Source organism: Colias croceus, chromosome 19 (assembly GCF_905220415.1).
Source record: "Colias croceus chromosome 19, ilColCroc2.1".
NCBI classification, from domain to species: domain Eukaryota; kingdom Metazoa; phylum Arthropoda; class Insecta; order Lepidoptera; family Pieridae; genus Colias; species Colias croceus.
The window spans coordinates 8,492,158-8,518,693 of record NC_059555.1 but is presented as its reverse complement, the minus strand read 5'-3'; the positions used below and the strand labels follow the sequence as shown (position 1 = coordinate 8,518,693).

At 32.5% G+C, this 26,536-nt stretch overlaps 1 protein-coding gene and 1 long non-coding RNA gene across 2 annotated transcripts in view; both read left to right on the top strand.

Moving 5' to 3' along the window:
- Positions 1-6,826: 6,826 nt before the first annotated feature.
- Positions 6,827-26,536, top strand: part of LOC123700171 — an 85,104-nt gene continuing 65,394 nt past the window's right edge. Inside the window, exon 1 of the mRNA XM_045647309.1 lies at positions 6,827-7,093. Coding sequence (XP_045503265.1) covers positions 7,044-7,093 — 50 coding nt within the window. The 5' untranslated portion in view covers positions 6,827-7,043. The remainder of the gene's footprint in view (positions 7,094-26,536) is intronic.
- LOC123700172 lies at positions 11,484-12,317 on the top strand. Its single transcript, XR_006752599.1, has 2 exons — positions 11,484-12,069; positions 12,232-12,317. It is a non-coding gene; the product is annotated as an uncharacterized LOC123700172 (long non-coding RNA).

The window sequence follows — 26,536 nt, the reverse complement described above, 5'->3', positions numbered from 1 at the left end:
CAAACTCGAATTCTATTCAGTAAAGTTAGTTTGGTTTTCTTTATACCATAGTTATTGTCTTTAGATAATCTCACTCAATAAAAAAAAACAGAAGTACATTTTCCTAACCATTTATTAAAATTCCTGAAACTAAAATTGTGTTAGGAGAAACTGGGAAAAGGCAATTAGGAATACTAAACTCTATTTTTCTTATATGGTATTATATGCCATAATAATGCAAGGTTGTTTAATAGTGTATTGACTGGCTGACTAATATAGCACCCATATACCTAGTTATATCTTTTTTCTCTATTCCATTACATGTTTATGGTTTCGCATTTGCCTACAGAGCATATTCCTTATTCATGTACCTTGGAATGTGGCTCTTGCATGATTAAAATCACGCTCGCACCATAAAATTGACGACAGCGAGTTAGAATACTGTATCTCAGCATTTACACCAAACCAGTTTTTTTCAAAATCTTTATAATAAAATAGACCTGAGCTTATCGTAACAGAATTTATGAAAAAAAAAAAATTAAAGGTATTATGGACGTCAAAATAGGTTTTGAAAATTGGAGTAGTACCTACGCGAAGTCACATGAGGAAATCTAGTAAATTATAAGCCTCCTATAATCTTAGTTAGGCTTCAGTTAAAGATAAAAATATAATATTATTATGTTTAGGTATATGATGCATTTACCCGTTTTAGAAATGCCTGCATTCTGGGGCCTCTAATAACTGAAATCCCTGCAAAGTATATTTTTACTGCACTCTCATAATCGGTAGGTGCAGCTACCGGACGCAGTATGCGTTCATTTATATATTATGTATATAGCGACATCTGCATAGCGGTTTAATCTTTGCGAAATGCGGCAACAATATTTTATTTTATATGTTCAATGTTCATGCATACGCAGATTTAGAGTCGTTAATCGAATTGAAAATACCTCAAAAATCAAAATCTATTCCACTTCTTCAGCTTTATGTTTTACTAGCTGCTCCGCGCGGTTTCACCCCCGTGGCTCCACTTCTGTTGGTCGTAGCGAGATGATATATAGCCTATAACCTTTCTCGATAAATGGGCTATCTACCTAACACAGAAAGAATTTTTCAAATCGGACCAGTAGTTCCCGAGAAAAGCGCGTTCAAACAAACAAACACACTCTTCAGCTTTATAATATGTACCTATTAGTATAATATTAATGTATAATAGGGGATAGGAAAACTAGACTTTACTTTGGTCTTAATGAAAACTGAAAGCTGATTTTCTTCACATATTGCCATAATAATTATGATGAATCGAATCTATTCAGCTTCGAATGAGGCAAATGAAAATTTTGCTACCGATTTCATATAAACTATAATGATAAATATATTCTAAATACGCCGTCAAACCTGTTTTGAGCAAAAAAACTAACGTTATGACTCAATCGAGATAGTTAGGTGTTTTTCTTAGAAAGCAACTGGAGTTTTATTTCATCAACTCAGAATCTTATTTATGATTCATGCATATAAAATCTTAATAACTTTCACGCGAAAGTAGGTACGAATTTATATATATTTAGATTTTAGAGCTACCATTTCGATTCGTATTTTAATAATGTGAAATACTGGGAATCACGCACATATGATTATAAATTCAAAGATGTAGTAAGAAAGAAAACAACTTATAACTTGATATTCTTATTTTAACATGGATTTCTTTCATCGTAAAAATGTTATATATAAACGTAGAAAATATTTTTTTTTTTGGATCACAAACTTCTTTCTTAATCATGTTTTTGTCGTTAGCACTTAGCCTAGGTAGTGGCCGTACCCGTACGTTGAAATGATTTAAATGTGTGAATAAGTAACTGATATTAAGTGTGAATAAGCAATAGTTTCATTTCAGTATGTTAAGGTTATTACTTGTATTCAAATTTTAATTCTTCACCAGAGACCTAAGTCCTTAACTTCTTATTTCAAAATTAAAACAGCCAATGAAGACTCGTTGAAATGCGTTCATATATTTATTGTTGTCTACACGGTCTACATTTTATGAAGGAAAACTCGTCTAGCATAAATTACCAAGAAATGAATGAAAATACTCATGAGTCCTCGTTCAAATACACATAGTAATAATTCTTATTATTTTAGACGTTAATTAGCTCATATCAAATGTAAACGTCCTTACAAGTTCGTGTGTACAAAACGCATTGAGGTATGACCGATTATATTAGCAACACTTATTATCAGCTCGCAATTTATAAGTAAAAACATTGTTTTTATTTTGAGACCGTGTGGCGTAACCGCGCGCCGACAGAATTTGTAATGGCGGTCAGAGGACTGGCAACGTCGCTCGGCGCAGCGAGCCACGTTGCATGCGTAATTTTATCAGTCTTGAATCTGTTGGATTTATCTTTTTATCAACGTCCCGCTCCGCTGGTGCCTGTTTTCTTGGCTAGGTTAGAATGTTTTCAGTGAACAGCGTAGGGGCGGGATTTGGCAGTGTAAGGGTTGGATTGCGTACGTCGTTATTCATGGTAAATAGAATTTACGCAGCGAAATTTTGGATTTAGTAATCTTAAATATCTCGTGTTCTATACATAGGTATTTTAAATTGTAATTTATAGTGTACGAAACTTTTGCCTGATTTTTATTAAACAATCTAAATATGTACCTGAGATATATTACTGTGACCTACATTCGGTAATCCAGCTATGATTCAATTTTATCTAATCTCGTATTGATAACGAGAGTTGCGATTTGTTTTTCGTTACACAATATTATACTGTGCCAGAAAATAGACGTTGCTAGTTTCTAGTTGAATATTAAGAGTAAACAAGCGACACATACCTACTATGTCTTTGATACAGCTATTGTTTTTATATAAACATATTTCAATGGCTTAAAATAGTGACTAAAAAAATCGACACTGGCCATATACTGGCTGGCTCGCACATAGTATGATTTGCCCCGACAAATGAATAAAATATACTTGCAAATTTAATCTTTCACCCTTTGTTCATTTTCCGAAATAACGCAGTATCGACCCTCGGGGTGGCGAGGGGCGCAGGGATGGGCGGGTGGTTGGGACCTTGAGCCTGGGAATGTGGGATCAGCTGTTCTGGAATATGTATTCTAGAATATTGCCGAACATTGCTGATAAGCCGATGTTCGTCGTGAATTCGTGATGGATGCGTTAATGTTAGATAAAGTTTTCGGGTACTTATAAAAAAGTTTATGAGCCTGCTGCTATTTGGTACGGAAATTTATTAAAGATAGCATGAATTTAGCATAAAATAATGTATTTTTGTCCAGATATTCTGTTTTGCTGTAATAAATGCTGTTTTTTCGGTAATATTGTGGCTTATACCATAACAAAACTTCACCTTATTTTCATTGTTTATATTTGTTTGGAGACTTCGTATATTTTTAATTTTATAAGATTAAATTCGTTTACGGACTGTGTAAGAACGTTATTAGCTGTACATTGGTCGGTCTTTTTATGATTTATTAATTATTAGCCTTTTAAACCTATACCGTAAATAAAACACGTAGATGTTATAATTTAAGCACATTTAATGTTACATTGTGTTTTCAATCGACTTTCGTCTTTATTAATGCGTACTAAAGTGCCTTTTTAGAAGACCAATTTAATCGATAATTTGGTCCAGTCACCTTTTATGCGAACGGATCATATCAATATTTATTTTGGGCTGAATTTCGTTCTGGTTGACCTGTACTGAATCGGTTCTGTTGCTTAGCAACCAGTGACCTCCGTCTGACCTCTGCGATTGATTTCGGATAAATTGATTTTAATTAAAAGATAGATACATTTATATTTTATATCGTGTTAGTTTCAGTTATTTACACAGAATTACAGTTACAATTTATGTCTACGAAAATTAAGAAATTTTTAAATAAAATGATTATCGACAAAATCAAACGTTTTTAATTTTTAAAAAGATTTTCATTTTTTTTCTCACTCACGGCTTTAAACAATTATATGTATAAAATAGCAGTGTATTTCATTTATGGTATCATATTATTGCACATGTACTTTTCCGTGTAGTTGATAAAATATGAAATGATAAAATAATTGTTGTTATCATAATATCCTATTGGTGATATAATGTAATGTACTGCTACGTGAATCATATCGATCGAGGAATATGGGGCATTATTCATTTCACATCTGTTTTACTTAGTAAAAGTACGAAAAAACTACTACCTTCCTCTTCTACATAGAAAATCAACCTTTTATAACTTACTATTACTTTTTATAATTCGCTTCCGTGCTCCATCTAGGAGCCCAGTGTGCCTGCAGTGGATAATTGACCTTTTTTTTTTCGAAATAGAGCGACGCGGACGAGGCGTGGCGCTACTGTCCTATGACAAGTATCACTTTGACTATTTCTACAATATAGTTTCCACGAAGCATATATGTGCATGTATTATTATATACCATTCCATTATTTATACGTCTAAAAGCGGAATTAGTCATAGTCGTATACGCCTCGCGATTTATTCGCAAATCTTGACTGTCAAGTAAATTAAGACGAATGATGGGCTGTCTTGGACACATGATATGTTTTATTGTTGAGGTATTTTGTATGAGATATATGAACGTAGGTAATTGACTTTAGTATTTTTGGTTAATGCAATATGTATTGGATATAATTGAAAGAAAAGTTTTACTGTATAATGATTAAAAAAAAGGATCAATTAGTGAACAATTTTCGTGTTGTCATCATGTAATTTCAAGGTCTAAATTATAACATACCATATACATATTATAAACAGAAGCCTTTAGCAGATCTTAAAAATATTTAACAATTAAAAATATTGGTGGTGGTGAATATTGTTTTCTACACGTGTTCTTTATTTAGGACGAGATAGTGTTGTGTAGTGATGTTCCAGATTATGTATAAAACATTATTCAGTTTCTTTTAAAATATGAGAATTCGTAGCATAAAACATGATAATTTAATATCACGTTTTCACTAATTAATAATTATCCCATTTCTTAGACTGAATAGATACCTATGTTGAATTGAATAAAGATGTTTCACAGTGCGCATAATAACTTAAACAAACGAACTCATATAATTAATTAACTGTATGAAGTGCTTTGAGTATATTTATAAAGGTCAAACATTTGAAGGTCACTGTAACTGAACCGGATCTCTAGGCCTTACATTTCCTCTGTAATCATCTTCGAAATGGTATTACTCATTCAAGAACAACGTATTATTATTTTTTATCTTAATGTCCTTTTTTAAAGAAATAACAATAATTAATTGGTACGTCGCTGACAGAACATGCGCCGGCGCAGTATGACGCATGCTGAAGTAAACGCTGACTGCTGACGCCTACACTCGTGGCGTTCGGTGCTCGTGGGCGAACTGCTTTTAAATTTTTTATCTATGGTTTTGATCGTATATTATAGCATCAGTTCATGATTATGATATGTATTAAAAGGTGTTTTAAAATGGATGAAATGCGTGCTTCATAAAATAGGTAAAGAATTTTCTGTAACTATATAAATTAATTAAAATAGCGTAGTAGTAGTCTATATTTTAAGATTCAGATTTAGAGCCTTAAAATCGAGATCTAGTAATATTTAGGTAATAAAATAAATAAATGTGACAATTAAAATAATAAAGATTTATGTACTTTATCATCATATTATTATGACGTACATTTCAAATTTCACTTGTGTAAATAATATTGTGTGTGATGTTTTATCATACATTTAGAGTATATTAAATATTTCTATATTTACGATACGTAAATGTTTGGTAGTTATGTATTTTGAAGATGAAATTTCATCAACCAACTTCCGACTAAAAGGTTTCAAAAGAGAGACGTCCATTTTTAAGGTCGCGCTATTTTCGATCACTTTAGAAAGTAAACAAAATCTTGGCAGACTGAAGTCGTTCGGAAATAAGCTATTAATTATTTATAATATGGCGTCTGATTTCTAGTCGTTCGTCGTTTTTGTGCATATCATTCATGTCATGTAATTTTTTGTCGCCTTTGTATTTTGAATGACGTTCCCACACGAAGACTGAAGTTCTCATTTTTTATTATTACACAGAAAGACATTATTTCACTGCAGTAAATAATTGTACAATTTTGTAGATATACTAGATAATTTGATGGAAAGAAAACGATAAAACGATATAAATTGGATAACAGACATTAAAAAATATTATATTAAATACATCCTAGTTGATTTTATTTCTCAGTTAAAAGTTAAAGAATTTAAGACTACTTAGTGAAGAAATACCTATCACTATTTTTTTCACATGAACTTCATAATATTTCCGAATTATTTCGTGTTTTGATAGCAATGAAAGGAATTGAAAACGAAATATCACACTGATTCATAAAATACATTTTTTTATTATGAGAACTTGTGGAAATTCTATGTAGGTATATTTACTGAAGGTGGTTTTAATTATATTTTTTATCTTTACAGGTAAACAATTTGGACAAAGAAGAGTTAAATAACGACGATACGAGTTTAAAGGCACGTACACGAAATTCCATCTTCACTTACTTTCACTTCCATACGTCGTGATTTTATACAAACTTGTTTATTTTTATATTTTAATCCTATATTTTTTATACTTATCACAGTTGATCGCGGTTGTTTACGATAAAGCAGTGGTTTAGAACACAACACTGCTTGTTAGCATTCTTGTTTGCATTATAGAAGTTAGTATAATACGTGTTACTCGCTGAACGTCGGCGACACGACTGGCATACGGTTCATTCAACAGTCGGAAATTGAGTGGGCGGGGCGTGCGGGGAGCAACGTCATTGGGCAAGCGGGTGGCGCGCAGCGATGGCCGCCGTCACACTTGGCCAATGAGCTGTACGCGGACTGAACGCGCGTCCGTCCGGCTTCGAAGCGACGTTGCCAGCTTTCCAGAAAAAAATACCAGATTCGACCTTCTTAGGACCCCCGGTTTTTTTTTGTTTGGCCGCGTTATCATTCGGGAACGCGGTACGTTATCCATGTGATGGTGCTGCCCAGGTGGATTGGGTGTTGTGTAGTGATTTAGTGTATTATGGTGTGGTCGGCGCCATCGGGGGAGGTCTTGATAGACATCATTTCAAGGTACCTAATCTGGATCTTTGCTTGTGGGCCTATTGACGTGGCCAACGTGGAAAAACGCTGAATTGTCACACTTTAATCTAACTTCCTGTATGGTGCTCACGTTTGTCGAGAACTGAGATACACTGTCATCTGAGTAAAACTCATTACAGTACATATCGGTAAGTCTCGGAGGATATTTGAGCAAATTTCATTCGTGTAAAATGTTGCAACGTTGCACCTTAATCGTGTTGGAATGTCGAGGCTAAGTTACTAAGTGCAGTAAAGTGTCACATTCAGTTCTCTGTAACATTTGTTTAGTACATTACTAAGTATTTCATTATATTTTAGTATTAATTTAGATAGCTTTTATGTCGGGCTTATCCACATCCATCACATCATCACATGACACACATTACAGTACCAAAATATAGTTTTCACTATGTCGTTCGTTTATTATGTTGTTACGTCAATGATAATAATCACGATCATTACATATACCTAGTATAAAACTAAGTCTATATCTTTGTCCCTATATCCCTAGACCCTATGTATAATTAAATCTTTAAAACGCAACGGATTTTGATGCGGTTGTTTTTATTAGGTAGTGATATCATTGTAATAGGTTTGATGTCGTTGCCAAGCGAATGTAAAACTTAGTAGTAGTTTTGATTTCTTAATGCCCGGTTTACTCTGGCTTAGTACTAAGTACGTAGTGCTTGGCACCTGCCTCAAACCTATTTGGTAAATAGCACATCTAAATAATATTATGCTTAATAGGTACTTATACTTATAATTTTTTTATACTTTTCCGTTTTTGAAGTCGGTTTTTTTAATGTAGTTATTTTTGTTTAATACTGTTTAGTGTTTTTTTCAACACGAATCAAACGAGCCTCGAGAAGTCGATAAAGTTGAGTCAATTAATTACCGAGTTCCTATAGCCACCTTTCGATTCCGTCATCAAATCAGCTCAGCATTATAATTTTTAATCGCAATCCAATTTACATGTACGAATACAAAATTTCAGCTCAATCGGTAACCGGCAAGTGAATCAAAGTTACTTGCTAGATTTCCATGCTCATAAAATAAAAACTATTGGGCCTACCTATCCGAATCAAATTTTTATGGTCAAATTTTTTGAAGTCGGTTAAAAAGAGAGAAGTATGTTATCTTCGAACAAAGGTACATCGCGCCGTTTGTATGTACGCGGAGCGCAAGGTATGCACACGCACGCACACTACGCTCGGGTATCACTCGATTGCCAGTCAGTGTGGCAGTGCGGGCCGCGCCATTGCTACGAGCGGTCGGTGTTTGTTTATACAATTAGGTACGGTTACGCGCAACACTGCAAAATGTATAAGCGAGCCAGAAGATTTTATTGTCAAGTTAACGGTTGTTTAAACGACTCCATTTCAAACCCAGAAATGTCGTTCTTTACGATACCCTCTGAACAGGAAAGGTGAGTGAATAAAATACGTATTTGATAATACTTAATAAGAATGTAGCTTTTTTAAAGTGTTTACTAATATTATAAATGCGAAAGATTGTAAAAACTATGGATGTAGGTTTGTAACTCTGTGACGCAAATGAATGTGTGTTACTCAATGCTTTTTTTCTTTTCTAGACGTTTAAAATGGCTTCATCTCATCGACCGCAAGGAATTGATAGGAAAAAATATACAATTTCATCGTCTATGTGAAGTTCATTTTAGCAAAGATGTGATAAAAACTAATACACAACGCAAATTATTGGCAAAAGATAGTTTACCAAGTTTGTACCTACCTGTAACAAAAAGGGACAACCAAACACAAACGAGTCAAACTTATTCATCTGTCTCAAGATTAGCAATTTCCAAAATAGAGAAAATTGATTTACCTGCGAATTCTTCAAAGGAGACTTTAACAGAAAATAATAAGGCAAAACGAAGAAAATATTGTATTGTTACAAAGTTGTAATTATTGTAAAAATTAATGTAATGAAATATTATACTTATTTGTCTGAAATAAATGCTTTGGTTTATAAAAAATGCGTTTGTTTAATTTAATTTTATAAACCTTATTAAATTATTTCTAAAACGTGCTCTAACGCCGCGGCCGGGAGTTTGCCTACTTCTCTCTTTTTACTATGGAGGTAGTATTACGATAAAGTATAAAGTGATTAGAAGTTTTATACAAAGCTACATACATATATCAATGGATAAAATATGTCTGTAACTTTGTCGTTCTTCATACTTAACTATATAGCTTTGTACCTACTGCAAAATGGCAACTTTATTTTGTCCAACATTACTGATAGTATTCTCTCTTACTAGTATTCTCCAACATTAAATTTAATTACACAGTCAATTATAATTGTGTTAGCAATGTTATTGAATTCGTAATTAGTAGTCCTAAAAATTAAAAAATCTAAAATGAAATACCTATCACATCTTGTAACGACAATTTCTCCTTTCAGAAGTAGGGAGAGTATTAAAACTAGGTATACTGTATACATAAGTTTTACTTACACCCAAATTAACAATAATTTCGTTTGTATTTTCAGTTTAAAAATTACATAACCATACATGTACAATATACATTAATGATAAGATTCATTTTGTAGAATTTTCAAACATTTGACATTGAATTGTCCTTCTGCACTTAATATGTGATTTTCATTCATTCTACAACTTACTCACAACTTGTTTTAGAGCGTTAATTTTTCTACTTCAAATTTCAATATCAATATACGCGGTTTTTTACCCGCGCCCGTGTTACCATAGCAACCGGGATTATTGAACATTACAGATAGCTATTTTCGCCAAGGTCAAATATTGAAAGATAATTTTAATCTGGCAAGATACGACAGACCTTGACCGAAAGTAACACAGGTTGTTGGTTTTATGTCTATCTTATTCATTAATCATTATAAATTAATTGATTTAATACCTTTTTGAAGCGAATTTTATATATTTTAGCGAAAAAGTTACTTGTTAAATTTATATACTTAATATCTTTTTATTAAGAGACATTGACCGTTTTTACCCGCTGTGCTCCGCTCCTTTTCGTCTTAGCGTAAAATAAAAAGTTAAAAACTATTGGGCCTATCCGAATCAAATTTTTATGGTACTAATACGAAACTACTCTGCATCAATAACCTAAATTGGTTCAGAAACCTCCGCGTAATCGATGTACATAAATAAAAAAAAATATATCCCACCAAAAACATTTTCATGTAAAATGTTGCCAAGACGAGCCCATTTGACTCGCACTGTGAAAAAGTTATCAGATCTCATGTAGAGCCAAGCTTCTAACACTACACGCCCTAACTCTACAAGGCCTAACTTCACAAACTCTACACCTTAGTCAAAATATGTGGCTTGGCCATTTCGCTACATTCACATCGGCGTAAGGTGAAAAATTAATTAATTCACTGTTCATTACTTTTGTGTTATACAATAGTTCTTGTAGTAACGAACGGCCAAGCCACATATTTTGACTAAGGTGTAGAGTTTGTGAAGTTAGGCCTTGTAGAGTTAGGGCGTGTAGTGTTAGAAGCTTGGCTCTACATGAGATCTGATAACTTTTTCACAGTGCGAGTCAAATGGGCTCGTCTTGGCAACATTTTACATGAAAATGTTTTTGGTGGGATTTCATTTCTTTTTGTAAGTTGTTTGTAGTTAACAAAATTTTATATGTCGATTAAATTAATTTTTTTTTAACAAGGAGTACATATATATATCTAGGGGAACCAAGTTTTAGATTATTAGATTAGACCTCTAGCGTCATCAAAATTTAATTTAAAATTACAGGTCTCATACAAACTCCCATTCCCTAGTTTAAGGGGTTGGGGGATGAAAGTTACAAGTTTTATAATTTTTTTGTTGTTTGTGTGCTAATACTAGCTTACATACAAAATTTCAGCTTTCTAGGACATTAGGAAATACCTTAAGAATTTTGATGATCATCAGTGAGTCAGTGACGAAATTAGCGTTTTTTAGATATAAATAAAATCTGAAGTATAAAAGCTAATGTAATTAAAACTTAATATTTTCAATAAGTCCGCTATTGGCAATATATCCCGAAAATTTTGTTGATCTAGCATAATCCAAACCCAAGTTATGAGGGTTCAAAAAAACGTCGAAGCGCTTCGAGAAAAGGTAGGTAGTGCCCGTGCGCTCCGCTTGTTCGCTTTGCTCGTCTTGGCGGGGGCACTACCGTGCCCCCAGATACCAGCCGAATTAATAACCTCCTTTTTTGAAGTCGGTTAAAAAGAGAGAAGTATGTTATCTTCCAACAAAGGTACATCGCGCCGTTGCGTCGCGTTTGTATGTACGCGGAGCGCTTGGCCTCGTCCTGCGTTCATGTACGTACGCACGCACACTACGCTCGGGTATCACTCGATTCATCGATTGCCAGTCAGTGTGGCAGTGCGGCCCGCGCCATTGCTACGAGCGGTCGGTGTTTGTTTATACAATTGAGTATTTGAATAAAAAAAAATTATTGATTTTTTTCATGTATTTTAAAACTTTATTATTAATAATATTGATATTTAATGCAAAAAACTCAAAAAAAAATGTTTTTCAATTAATTATAAGCAATAAACGCGCCATGACTGGTCACCATAGATGTGACGTCAAAATGTTATAGTTGTATACGTTTTTGTATCAACTGCAATGAGTGAAAACTAACATTATGACGTCACACGCGTCCGGGTGACGCTTCGGGAGTTGTTGGTATGTTTTCGGTACTGGATTCAAAGACTAATTTTTATTTTGAAATAACTTTTGAATTATTGCAAAAAAAATTTAAAAAAATAGTTTTGTTATAAAACTAATATATAATCTTTCCATTTAGCACAAAAAAAAAATTTTATTCAAGTACTCAATTGTATGGTTACGGGCTGCACTGCAAAATGTCTAAGCGTGCCAGAAGAATTTATTGTCAAGTAAATGGTTGTTCAAACGACTCTATTTCAAACCCAGAAATGTCGTTCTTTACGATACCCTCTGAACAAGAAAGGTGAGTGAATAAAATACATTTGAGAATACTTAATAATTATGTAGCTTTTTTAAAGTGTTTACTAATATTGTAAATGCGAAAGTTTGTAAAAACTATGGATGTAGGTTTGTAACTCTGTGACGCAAATGAATGTGTGTTACTCAATGCTTTTTTCTTTTCTAGACGTTTAAAATGGCTTCATCTCATCGACCGCAAGGAATTGATAGGAAAAAAGATAGAATCTCATCGTATATGTGAAGTTCATTTTAGCAAAGATGTGATAAAAACTAATACACAACGCAAATTATTGGCAAAAGATAGTTTACCAAGTTTGTACCTACCTGTAACAAAAAGGGACAACCAAACACAAACTAGTCAAACTTATTCATCAAACTCAAGATTAGCAATCTGCAAAATAGAAAAAAATTGATTTACCTGCGAATTCTTCAAAGGAGACTTTAACAGAAAATAATAAGGCAAAACGAAGAAAATATTGTATTGTTACAAAGTTGTAATTATTGTAAAAATTAATGTAATGAAATATTATACTTATTTTTCTGAAATAAATGCTTTGGTTTATAAAAAATGCGTTTGTTTAATTTAATTTTATAAATTGTATTTTAAACGTGCTCTAACCGGGAGTTGGCCTACTTCTCTCTTTTACAATGGTGGTTATATCACTATAATAATATATATACAGGGTGTCACGGATGTCCTATCGTAGGCCTAATGGAGCATATAGTGTTTAACCTTCTGATGCTGTAAAAAATATTTAAAAAATCCGGTCGTGCAGGAAAAATTATCTTACCACTTTTCAATAAACTTTGTGTTCGTAACCCTAACTACGCGGATCATACTCGCGAGCGTTATACATAAGCTGTCATTGACCTCGAACGCAATGCTTAATTTCGAACCTCGAAAATAAATACCTACTGTTTGGATAATATTTTTTAGAGTATACGAGACAAATACACAAGTACACTATCGTTATTCGTTACCAAAAAAACGAAAATTTACCTACTTAGTACCATCGCCTTCTGACCGCACCCTTTTTATACTTAATCATATTTTAATCTTTACTTAGTTTTTTTATTTAGATACATGCGTATCAATTATTTAATTTATTTTTGTACAATGATATTGAAATAAGGTACATACATACCAACTTGTAGAAATTTCAGCATACAACATGCAGTAGGTACCTATCACACACACTAAACACACCTTCACAACATACCTACTAAAGCACCCGTACTCAAACTCAAACATTTTAATACTCCACGTTCGTATAATACCTAGGACATTACCGACTCAGAAACTCATAGATGAAACACAGAAAGATAATTTTAATCTGGCAAGATACGTACGACAGACCTTGACCGAAAGTAACACAGGTTGGTTTTATGTCTATCTTATTCATTAATTATTATAAATTAATTGATTTAATACCTTTTTGAAGCGAATTTTATATATTTGAGAAATTACAAAGAAAAAGTTACTTGTTAAATTTATATACTTAAGGGTTTGGTCTAGTAGTGCAAACAAATGCATCCTGTCATCCTATATGTAAATAATACAAATGTACTAAGGGAAAGTTGCTCCACTTAATTTTTAAAAATTAAATCATTCGTATGCATAATTTAATATTCGTAATAAGTACCTAAAATGACAATTTGAAACAATTTTCGTGAAAATTACACCGGGTGATTCTTTTTATCAGTACACAAAATTTGCGAATACGTTCTATCAAATTTTGTATATCATAAAAAAAAATGTAATGTTTGTGTAAAAAATTATAAAATAGAAAAATGCGCAAATGAAAACAAAAGATATTTATTTTTGACTAACTTCCGCCCGCGACTCCGTCCGCGTGGATGTCGGTGTTCGCGTGGATGGTTTATTTCTCCATTTTGAACTGGGAAGACGTTTCTCACTAAATTAATATTAGACGATTATGATTCACTCCAGTCCAAACAGCAAATAAGCAGGCTTCTGCTTCTGCAACGTTTAGTTGTCCCTGAATTTGGAAAAAATAGTCATGTTTCTTATCTATGACAAAAGTGTTATTTTTTTGCATTGTATTTCAAATATTAAATTTTTTATTTTTAACCGCATCTTCCGCATTCATGTATTTGGCCGGAATTAGACATTTAACTTCTACTTACTAGTCCCATTTTCCCTTCTTGATATGGGAATGTATAAAGTAATTTTTTTAGATATTTCTCGTTATACTTTTAAAAAGTTATAATTGTCATTTTGCTCATTAGGTAAAGTAATTTCGATATCAGTTTTAAGTTTTTTGATACCTGCAATAATAACGTCATAATCGCCTGCATATACTTATCGATTACACCCTGTATACAATCCACCATCCACATTCATAATGTTTTCCTGTCCTCCTCTCCTTTACATTTTAAATGAGTAAATCTGCTACCACTGAAGGATGTTTCATTGTGATCAGCAAATTTTCACCACTGTTGTCGATTATTTGTTTTTCATTTTTAATCAGCAATTGGGAATCATCAGTTTTATTTTTTGCAGATTGGTGATGTACCCTAACAATACGTCGAAAAGGGAAAGCATCAACGAATTATCGTTTTCGTCCTCTTTTTTTATTCTTCGCGTCTCTGTTACTTGTGTTTGTTTAGTTCTCAACACCTATTGAATTTTCTATGTTATTGTGATCTTCCATTACATCTGAGTTTTGATGATGTGATGATAATCCATTCGTTTTAATATTGGTACTTAGAGGTCTAAACTAGAAATGGTAGACTAAATTTGTCAGCGCGTCTGTAAGATCAGAATATAAAACCAACATCCTGTATTTAAGTTACAAAATTAATAATCAAATAACATGCCGCTACGTTCAAAATGACTAGAAGAAAAAATTAAAACACCTCGACATATTTGGAATTTTGGAGTAAACAAATCATTTTTCCCGTATGTCCCAAGTTCAAGTTCTCAATACAAGTTTATATTATGTTTCGTATTTCTCAAACGAAAAATAAACATTTTTGGAACTTCAAAAAAAAATTATATTATAAGAAAATTTATGAGCTTAATTTAGTTTTAAAGAAATATACATCCCTTTACTGACACCCCGTAAAATAACGAAATTTTTGCCAATCACCTTTGGTTTCATTAACTTTATGTTCGAAGATAATTTTTTTTCTAGTAGTTACACGCATATTTTTTTCTTTTATTTTCCATATCGAAATCAAATGTTTAAAAATACGAATATTTGCACAAAACTAAGATAAAAATAATCAATTAACAAAAATATTAAATTTAATGAAGTAGAGCAACTTTCACTTCGGTATGAAGGAAAATCGAGCGTAGAGCACACGTCAGAACGCTCCGGCCCAAGGAGCGCGACTAAAGAAATTCGCTAGGATTTTTCCTACTTATTTTAAATATTTTTTTAATATTTAAAGAATTATCAAAATTCAAAAAAAAATTTTTTAAAGGTTTAATACTCATTCAACTCGAATAAATTAATGGAAAAAATAACTTTTAGCAGTATTTATCAATAGTTTTTGTAAGGCAAAAAATGGGAAATTTAATGAATTTATAACGTTCTAATTAGGAAAATCATAAGTTTTTCGGCAATTGTATTCAGCAGATTTTAATAACGACTATATAAGGATAATAATGCGCTGATCAAATTGTATAAATTGTAATCGGTTGCAACGTAGTGAGTGCACAAACTTAGCTCGAAATGTCTTTGGGGGAAAGAGACTTATCTTGAAGGCCTGATTAAGGTAACATAAAGTAACTTTATAAATGTGAAAAAATTCATGCGCATTGCGTATATAACACTAATTGATAAACAAGAAAAAAAAATTCAGTTTATCATTTCAATAGCCGGGAAAAAATTGTCAAATAACTTGTTGAAAACGCAATTTTGCTAGACTGCAGCCTTTATCTTTTTATTAAGAGACATTGACCGTTTTTACCCGCTGTGCTCCGCTCCTTTTCGTCTTAGCGTGATGATAATGTATAAGCCAGCCTTCCTCGATAAATCGGCTATCTAACACCGAAATAATTTTTCAAATCGGACCAGTAGTCCCTGAGATTAGCGCGTACAAACAAACAAACTCTTCAGCTTTTAAATATTAGTATAGATTGGCACTGCAGGAAATCCTCGATAGTATACTAAAATCTTGGTGTTATAAACATTAGGTTATAATGTCCAAAACTAGTTTTATCGGATGTAACCGATAAATGCTATTTACTACTTACTACCTGTTTTCATCCGGTCCACCGGGATAGAAAGTAAGTAGTTAATTTATTAATTCAGTAGTATTTATCAGCGTCAAACTTAATCAAGATTTTGATCTTTTTTGTGAGGGACACTAAAATACAACTTTCACATTTTATTGTAATGATGAGGGTAATTCTTAAATTATTCTTTTCTCTGTAGAATTCGTATGTGCAAGTGCTTAAAAAGTATATGAGTTTATGAATTAATAATTATTTAATTATTTTCAATTACTTACAAATCTTTATTCTATCATACCAACTTTATTACCTAAGTTACGTCATCATTTAAAATATGTAGGTAGTACCTAGCTTGTAATTTGTATCCAATGTAGCCTGGGCAAAGCCGGGACAAACCATTATATTCAATAAACATTTTTACAATCAGTCATATTAGCGTGATGCATTACTTACTCATATATCGTGACAAACGGACAGTAATAACTAACAATATTGTTTACCAATTAATACACACGAACAATCGAGCTGATTATATTTTTATCTAATGACGTATAGCATATTTGTTATCTGTTACTTTCATATTTCACAATAAAAATATTAAATAATGTAGTGTATAAATTATCTAGTTTTAACATTTACTGCAGCATTATGTTAAACATATACCCCGTGTCATAAATACTAAAATTGCATAAAGATTGTAGGTGTATTGGAAGAAGAGTTCCATAAAAATACTCTCTTACGTGATCTACACGTCTTTAAGGAACGACAGCACAGCTAACATTAGCTAAAATACCAATACTAGTTAGAAATCGTGATAAAATAAAATGTCAATGCTGCTAATACACAGCTGTAAGTGCAATTTAAACCAAAGACATCACGTAAACACCACGTGAAGGTTCAAAGTTAGTGAGTCAGAGCGATCTAAGTTCGCGTAAACACGATCGATTTAAAGAAATCCAAGCAAATAACACAAATAATTGCACAATTGGTATTTGTGACCTATAAGTCATCCGGGTCAGTGGCCCTCGCGTGCGGCTGTCGATGCATTTTATATTTGATAAAGAAAATTAATTGTATAGGTCAATAGGCGTGTGTGTTTTTTAACCGACTTCAAAAAAAAGGAGGAGGTTATCAATTCGGCCGGTATGTTTTTTTTTATGTATGTACACCGATTACTCCGAGGTTTCTGAACCGATTTACGTGATTTTTTTTTTGTTCGATGCGGGATGGTGTCGAATTGGTCCCACAAAAATTTTATTCGGATAGGCCCAGTAGTTTTTATTTTATGAGCATTTTTGTCTGTAGGTATTTGTGAATTTTGCAAGTGCAAGTTTGAAGTCGGTTGTTTTTAACGCAGTTATTACTTGTTAAAGAAGCAAGAGATATCGTAAGACTGGCTAAATTCATCTAAATTCGTTTAAAATTTCACGTGGAAACGATCTATTATACATATTATAATAACGTTAAACAAGTTTTGATAGTCTAAGCATCTAATATGCAGTAGACTTCCAAAAGCATAAATTGCAATCAAGCTGTCATGTCGTCCACAACGACTAATTTTCGACGGGGATGTTATTATAATTACATAAAATTAAAGATCTGAATGTATTTGGAATACAGTTCGGTGATTTTGACGAAATTTGACAGAGCGATTCAATTAGTCTTTATAACTGTTCTTCACCATACGTTAATACCTATATTAATATGTACTCGTACATGTGTTCAACTTTTACTTTGCTCCATTTTATTATTATGTTCACTTATTACAAGTTCCCTTACAAGGCTGACAGTTAAATCCCCATAGCAACAAGGCGTGGGCTGTAGAACCTGTTTACGTAGCGATCCACGGTCAAAATGAATCCAGCTTCCAAGTACATATTTGAGCCTCTGAAGTATTATATAAATAATCAGGAAAGTTACAAATATTGTTTTATTTAGTTTTATTCAAGCTGAAAGTTAGAGGTGATACGTAAGTCATAATCATCGATCTGTTAAAGATTAAAGAAAATATTTTTAAATATAAATTTTAAAAAGTTGTTAAAGACGATAAATACTTTAAAAAAAGTGAATAAAACTAATGTAAGTATTAGGATAATTTTTAACTAGGCACAAAAGATAATTACGTAACGAAGTTGAAATAGAGTGTAATTATAAAATTTATTGTCGTTCCATTATTTCAAGCTTATATAAAAATGGATATTACAATAAGGAAAAATGAGTCATTAAGGTTTCGTAGTTCAATGATGCCTCCAGCAAACAAAAGCCAGTTGGTTGGGAAATATTAAATTTCGCCGTTATGCCGTCTGAACACCCACAAGTGCAAGGACTTCTTTGGCACTTGTATAAAGTATAGTGGCTATAGGTATACGAAGGCTGAGATGCGGTAAATGTGGATGTGGTATTCATTATTTCGAATTTTTTTTTTCGTTTTTTTCAAATTGACAGGTACTTACTTGTAAATTTTGTTCAGTTAAAGATAAGATTTTATATTTTTGTATTCATTAAAGTCCACTATCACAATGATGTTTCAGAATAATTTCTATTAATGCTGTTTGTTGTTGTATGAGTTCACGACATTAAAAAGCAGATAAGGGATACAGCAAAATATTTATAACAGTCCATTTAGATGTCAATGATGATTCCAAACGACATAATATCAATGTAGATTTTATCAACACAGCTTCGTTTATAGGCGCACTAAGACCTGAAGTATCATAACAGTGCGTTGAATAACACATTATAACAAGATATATAGATAATATCTCCCAGCGCTATGCCATCTGTAACTTAGGAGCCATTAAACCGGGATTTATTACCACTGGCGGGGGTCCAAAGAAAACACGGCGATAATTCTTTTTTCATTCATTTCCTATCTAATGTCTATGACCTAATTCTCGATGGTTAGACGCAAGTTAGACGTGACAATGTGACCATAAACAAAATTACCATGCGTTTAGTTAAGCCTCGTTGACACTGTTAATGTCTTAATGTTGGTGAGAAACACGTTAGATCTCAATTCAGAATAATTATGTAGATGTATTTATTCTTATTATAATAGGAGAATAACATATAAATAATATATACTCATATTATAATGCTGAAGAGTATGTTTGTTTGTTCGAACGCACTAATCGCAAGAACTCCGATTTGAATAATCATTTCGGTGTTGAATAGCCCATTTATCGAGGAAGGCTATAGCTAGGCTATTTTATATCATCACGCTAAGACCAACAGAAGCGGAGCCACGCGGTTGAAACCGCTGAGCGCAGCTAGTAGGTTATAATGTGTATAGACTATAGACTTAAACTTTGCTGGCCAGTGCAAGCTTTCAGGTGGTCAAAAATTTTCTTTAACATTCAAGTTATTACTGTTAGCATTTTTGGACGATATATTCTCTACTTTGGACGATATAGTCTATCAATTGAGGTGCGGACACTAGAAACTATTCCATTAGTTATATATAAGTAAAATTTTAAAGGAAATAACATACAAAGTCCAATCCATTATTTAGTTTATGTGGCACGTAGCAAGGTTAACGAACTATACTTCTGATATATATTTAATGACATGTTATCTATAATTATCCAATCGGTGCCTTTTAATAATTTTCTAATCACTTGATGATAATAGCACTTATTACTAAAAGTAATTATATGTACTATGAGAGATCTTTTAATTATTAGATATTTCCTGTTGTGACGTAGGCTTGTGTTATTAGCATTTTAACACGCTTGAGATTCCCCTGTATGATTTTGATCCACTCATTTAACTCAAACTTTGTGTAATTATCAAAAGATCGGTGACAAATGTCAATACAATAATTTGAAGAAATAAAAAAAGAAGAAAGATCATTTATTTTTAATTTATGTATTTCAATTTATTAATTAATTCCATAAGATATTTATTATTTATATATTAATTATATATTAAAAGCTGCCTCGCCAGACGTTTTTTTGTCCTATTGTCCTACCTTTCTCACCCTAAGAACTTTCATTGTGCCTAAACAAATGAAAAAAAGAATTAGCCGAATTAGTCGAGCCGTTCTCGAGTTTTGCGCTAAGCAACACATTTGGTGACTTAGTTATTTATATTTATATAGATTAACATCATCTAGTCGTTAGGTGTTACAAGACATCTGTCGTTGTATGTGAATAGCTCAGGGTTCAATGATCAAGACTCGGCTGACATTTCAGCATACAAGTGTTGTAATGGTTACAAGTGTTTAAGATTCATTTAGGCTCTATCTATTTATCTATCTAATAAAACGAAACGAAATTTAGAAGATAACGAAAGTATCTGGATGTTATTCTTTTTGCGTACGACATCTTTATTGTTATTTGCTTACAAAAAAGGAGTAGGTAGGTGAGATAGCCAAATTTGACTTTGATTGTATAACTTTACCTTCTTATATTTTACGCGAATTATAGTTTCATGATAGTTTCATGCGTCACTGCCTGTGTAGATAAACACATTAGACTCATGTCCAAAATAAACAGAGTAAATCTCATCTAATGATCTCTGATGAATCTAAATATTTATCAAATTTAGTATACGTTAAGGTATACGTATATAAAAATAGAATGAAAATAACTAAAATATCTTACAAGCAATAAATAACGTAGGTAATGTATTTTTTTATATTATTGTTGAATACAAGTAAGTCCAAACAAATATATGGGTCAACTACATATTTAATACGTAATATGTAATTTTATTTTCTATAAATAAATTTATAAACTAGTAGGCTGGTTTATAAATTTCTCAATAAATCACACGAAACAAATCTGTCACTCACAGTTTTAACTGAAAAATCAGCAACAGAAAACTATTTATTTCGGCTCGATGCAAGAATAATTCCCACAGGAGGCAGATCTCAAAATAAAAGAGGACAAGTGACAGATCGAGTCAAGGTCGCTATGTGTGGGTGCAGCCACGTGCTTGTATTTGTCCACGTAGTTTTTGTCATTCGAAATACTCATGTTGGGATTTTTAGACATAAAGAAAGTTTATTTAGCACCACAGTAAAATCAAAATATCTAATACTGATATTAGTCGAGAATAGATTTATAATATAGAAATGAGCTGTTCACATGTCGAATAAACTTTTATAAGTTTAACAAATACAATTCTACAATAATTATAGCTGCATAATATGTATTAGCCTCCTCATGAAAATATTTGGACTGAGTACTGACAGATATTAGTATTTCCTGGATAATGGACATAGTAGGCACGCTAAATTTATTTAAGGTAATGTCACAGAATACATAATAGTAGCTAAACGCTACAGAACGGACACTCTCCGCCTCCCGCCAAAATTAAACACTTACCTCACCCCGCACGATCAGACATGTTATGGTACCCATTTCCCCGCAAGGACGATACCAACGACGTCTTTAGACGAAACGCAACGAAGATTGACAACATTTATTATTTTGGATTTGTGATTATCGTTTTTCGTAGAAAATGGTTAGATATTGTGCTGTTTACGGATGTATTTCATCAGAAAAACGCGAATTTTTTTTTACGCTAGTCACAAATGTGCCAACCATAAAGAGTTTACACACACATTTGCAGTCTCTACAGTGTGACTGTCAAAACTATAATTTTGTATGGAGTGTCCGGGGTGTGGTAATGTCCAATAATGTCATGTAATTAGAAGTTTCCACACTACTTAAATACATAATACTATAATGTATTTACGAGACATACTTTCAGGAATCATCATAAATGTATTAGGAAACATAATCAATGTTTTGTTTGTTATTGTTTTCCTCCAATTTACAATGAACACTACACATTATACTTCATAATTGTATAATGCATCCACTAATTTACTTAATTACGAATTGATTAGTACTAAATAACCGTCCATATCCGTGTCGCCTACTATTTATTCTCATCAATGAAGTTAATATACCTACAAAAATAATATAGAAAATTGACGAATGTCATGTAAAATATTTGAGCACGTTAATATGAAAGTGGTGCGTCACTGTTGTGTGTGTGTGATGATAAGATACGCCCACACACACTACGACACTCGATTGTTTGGTCAATAAATACAGTAGGAGATTGTGTATTTGTATAGGGAATGGTTTGATTTTTTAATGTTAATATCGTAGGAATCGTGTAAGAAAGACAGGTTATATGGTCGTAGAGTTTAACAAAAATATTGCTTGAGTTAATATTCACTATGAAAATGTTTTAGAAACTCGTCATTAAAGAGTACATAATTAGTAAAATACGTATCTAATAATAATTAATAATTACGTTCTCGTACTTCCACGCGTAAACAAACTAGACGTTAACAAATTTTCCTGTTTGCATGCAACATTGAAATGGGGCATAAAATTGCTTCATTGATTCCCTAATACAAACTCATCCAACTTGAAGTCTTTATTCTTTCAAATTGTCAAGTTCAAAATAAAAATAGTAAAAAACAAATTGTTTTGCAATGAATAAAGATGTATGGATCAAGTTTTCTGTCAAGATAGGTATAATTAATTACGAATTTGCAATTAATTCAGCGTGCATAAACGGCACGTGTAAAACAATGTAATGTTATCGTTGTCGAGTCAATGAAATAAGATAGATACCTACATACATGTATACATAACTATGTATATATATTTTAATGAAGTAAATGAAGTGATCTTTAACGAATATTTTTAGGATTACGATGTAATTCTGAATCTTTGTGGCGTATAACAAAAATAAAATCAGAGAGTAGCAGTAGGTACAAATCTTCCATAATTTTTATATTTGTAGAGTAAAAATTAAATATTTATTTCTTACGTTTGTAATGGAATTTAGAAAGGAATATTTGAAGTACTTTGTTGAGTATTGGGCATTGGCCCTAAAATTAGTAAAAATCCAGTATAATATGTTGAGCATGGCCACTTGCCAACTACATGTGTGGTCTTGCAATGCCTTTTCCTACTTGTCTGGATATTACGAACTAGCTGCTCCGCGCGGTTTCACCCCCGTGGCTCCACTCCTGTTGCCCGTAGCGTGATGAAATATAGCCTATAACCTTCCTCGATAAATGGGCTATCTAACACCGAAAGAATTTTTCAAATCGGACCAGTAGTTCCCGAGATAAGTGCGTTCAAACAAACAAACAAACTCTTCAGCTTTATAATATTAGTATAGACTAGCGATACTCCGCGGTTTTACCCGCAGTGCTTAGCTCCTGTTGGTTTTAAGCCTAACCTTCTTGGATAAATAGGCTATCTAACACCGAAATAATTTTTCAAATCGGACCAGTAGTTCCCGTGATTAGCGCGTTCAAACAAACAAACTCTTCAGCTTTATAATATATAGATATAGATTATCAGAACAAAACTAGTCTCATTTGTGATGTTATTCCGTTTTTTAAATTATGGTTGTGTCTAATTAATTAGGATGATGAACATTTCATATTTTGCCTAATGTAATAACAAGTTAAACAAACTAGGATAAAGCTGATAAAGTCAATAAAAATGTTAGAAGATTTTTTATTGAGGATTTTAAAAACCTATTTCCCGCTTTTTTACCATTTATTTCTTACCTTTAACAACTTCGTAAACAAAGACCACTAACAACGAAAAACACAAGCTATAATTTGTAGAATTTGTGGGTAGGTACTTTGAGTTACCTCTAGATAATAGACGACCTATGGACTAACACGTATCCTTATGTCTGTCGTAATTGAAGGCTGCGAGGTTTCCTCTTGTACTAACTATGGTTGTTTCATATTGTATGTATTTTATTATCTAGCCAAACGCCTAGAGGAAAAATATAACAAATAACAATATAACTTTCAACTTTCTTTGGTAGTTGGTAGTTTGGTATTAATTGTAACTTTCGAAAGAATTTTCAAAATCAGTTGTTATTTTTTTTTTTGAACTCGAAAACTTTACGAACATACACACCAAATATGCAAAATCTAATTTTTCCTTTTTAAACATAAGGTAGATTGAAATTTATTTATTTTATGACTTAGCTTTTTTATACATGTCGTTTTACTGCACAACAATATACATCCCGATTCATATGGTCTACATATGAATTCTTACATTTCATATTTTCATGTGACAATAGAAAACAGTTAAATTATGCCCGGATATACGTCATGTTTATGCCAAAAGCTGCCTATTTTCCCCGCAGTAAACAGCAATTGACCCGTTTTGCGGAACATTTAAAACTATCCTATTCAAGTTTTGTTCGCGTTAACCCAGATTTAGGGATGCTGTGTGTCTGCCAAATTGACGGAATATGAGGAAATTAAAACGCCTCTTTTATTGTTTGGCAGGTCGTTGTTCTCTATATGACTAAATTATTTAATACTGCCATCTAAGCCCATTTTAAAATTTATAACATTTAGTACCAACGGAGATAAAACCAGCTTACCAAAAATTATTATACTTAAGTACTCAATATTGACTTACAAGTTATCTTAATCTAATAATTCTAAATTTGGTATAATTAACAAAAGTAAGATTATAGTAGTCATAAAATCTCATCGAAAAACAGAATAGTTCGTAATATAAAACGAATTGTTTATCTTCAATGATGAGCCAAGGTTACATTCGTGTTATGTAAAGTTTTTTAGACTTATTCTTTAGTGTGATAATTCGTGTTATTGCGCAGCAGGATGCAATCTAGTTACTGGTTTTAACCTTAGAAATGCCAACGATCATGAACCATTAGAAGAAAATCTAGCAAAAGTGTTTAAATAAAAGGTTTGCGGCCAAAACAATGTTAAAATATATATTATATTCTATTGTTGTTAATAAAAGCAGACTCCATGACTCATTCACATCTATATCAAGTTCATCAAAGGCCAAGCATAAAACCTTCAATCTGAAATCAGTCATAAAAATATAAAATAGCCACAGAATAGCTATGTTCTAGACGTAAAAGCCAAAACACTAGAAAGCGTATCCAATCGATAACACGGGCCTCGCTAGTAACTCTCCAAGTACTATATTACTAACTTCTTATTCTTGTTTCTTTACTATTTTCTTTCGGTTTCCTCGATGTAGCCAGTTCGTGTTCTCGGTTTTTATAGAGTTGCCTTTTAATGTTTCCTGCACGTTTCCTGTTAAACTCTTAATACATTTTCGTTTAAAAGGTGCTTTCTAAAATTTAACTCGCAGCCTGCACATTTGCTTCATTTTATTGAAACTGCATCTTAGTTGCATAAAAAGTACTGTAACATATTAACAATGAACTAGCAAAGCATTCTAAATAACAACAGCTAGGTATTACGTTTTAAACATCCCAACAAGTAACACTGACATAAATAGAAACGAACGAAATCAAGGAAAGTTCGAATAATCCACATAAAAAGAAGTAGAACGCAAAATAAACACCCTAACATAAATATTGTACAAATCGAGAAACACATCGTCGCGAGAATTACGAAATTAAACCAGACTTCAACAACGCTCCTCAAATATGTATATGTATAGCTATCTATCGCGTAGAGTGAGTGACCTTCGACGCGCTGGCAACAGAGTAAAAACATCTACATACATACCGCGTATAGACGGGATCAACAAAGTCGCTATACTATGCGACGTAGCTTAGCACGATGACCTGTTCCGCCATTCTGTGACGCATCGCGCGCGATTACAAAATGGCGTAACTTTAATCGTCCACGTTCGAACTTCGCCTTTATGCCATTAGAATACAACTCGCTTTCTAATGAACTCGCGATTCGAGCCGGGTGTACTCAAAGTATGGGAAAGTGTTGATTGTATTTATTTTGCTGCGCAGTCGGACACAAGTGCACTGTTCCGAGAAGTAACGAGCAGATGTATTATGGTCTCTGCACATATGCTAGTTGTATTCACTCTTCATTGTGGACGAAATATTAAAATTGATAGTGCTTTTATTGATTCATGTAGTCACAAAAATTGGCAAGGGCATTATTATGACATCGTACGTACGTTTAAATTTAAGTTTCAAAATGCTTTAACCGATGTAGGTATAATGTTAAAGATGTCAGACGAGTGTTATTTGAGACTTTGAAAGTGTATCATATTGCAGTAGAGCAACGGTAGTGAGACGTCGTGATTGGTCGAACAAAAGCTGATCCAGACCAAAATATAATGTATCATATCGATGTTATTAACGGGACTTGACACAAGGTTTTAAAATTTATAAGTATTTTATCCCAGCAGTCTCTTATGGATATACGTAAGTCAATTATGAAGTTAATTCATATTATGTTTTAAAAAATATTTAATTATTCTGATAAGTACGACACAAAACAAAT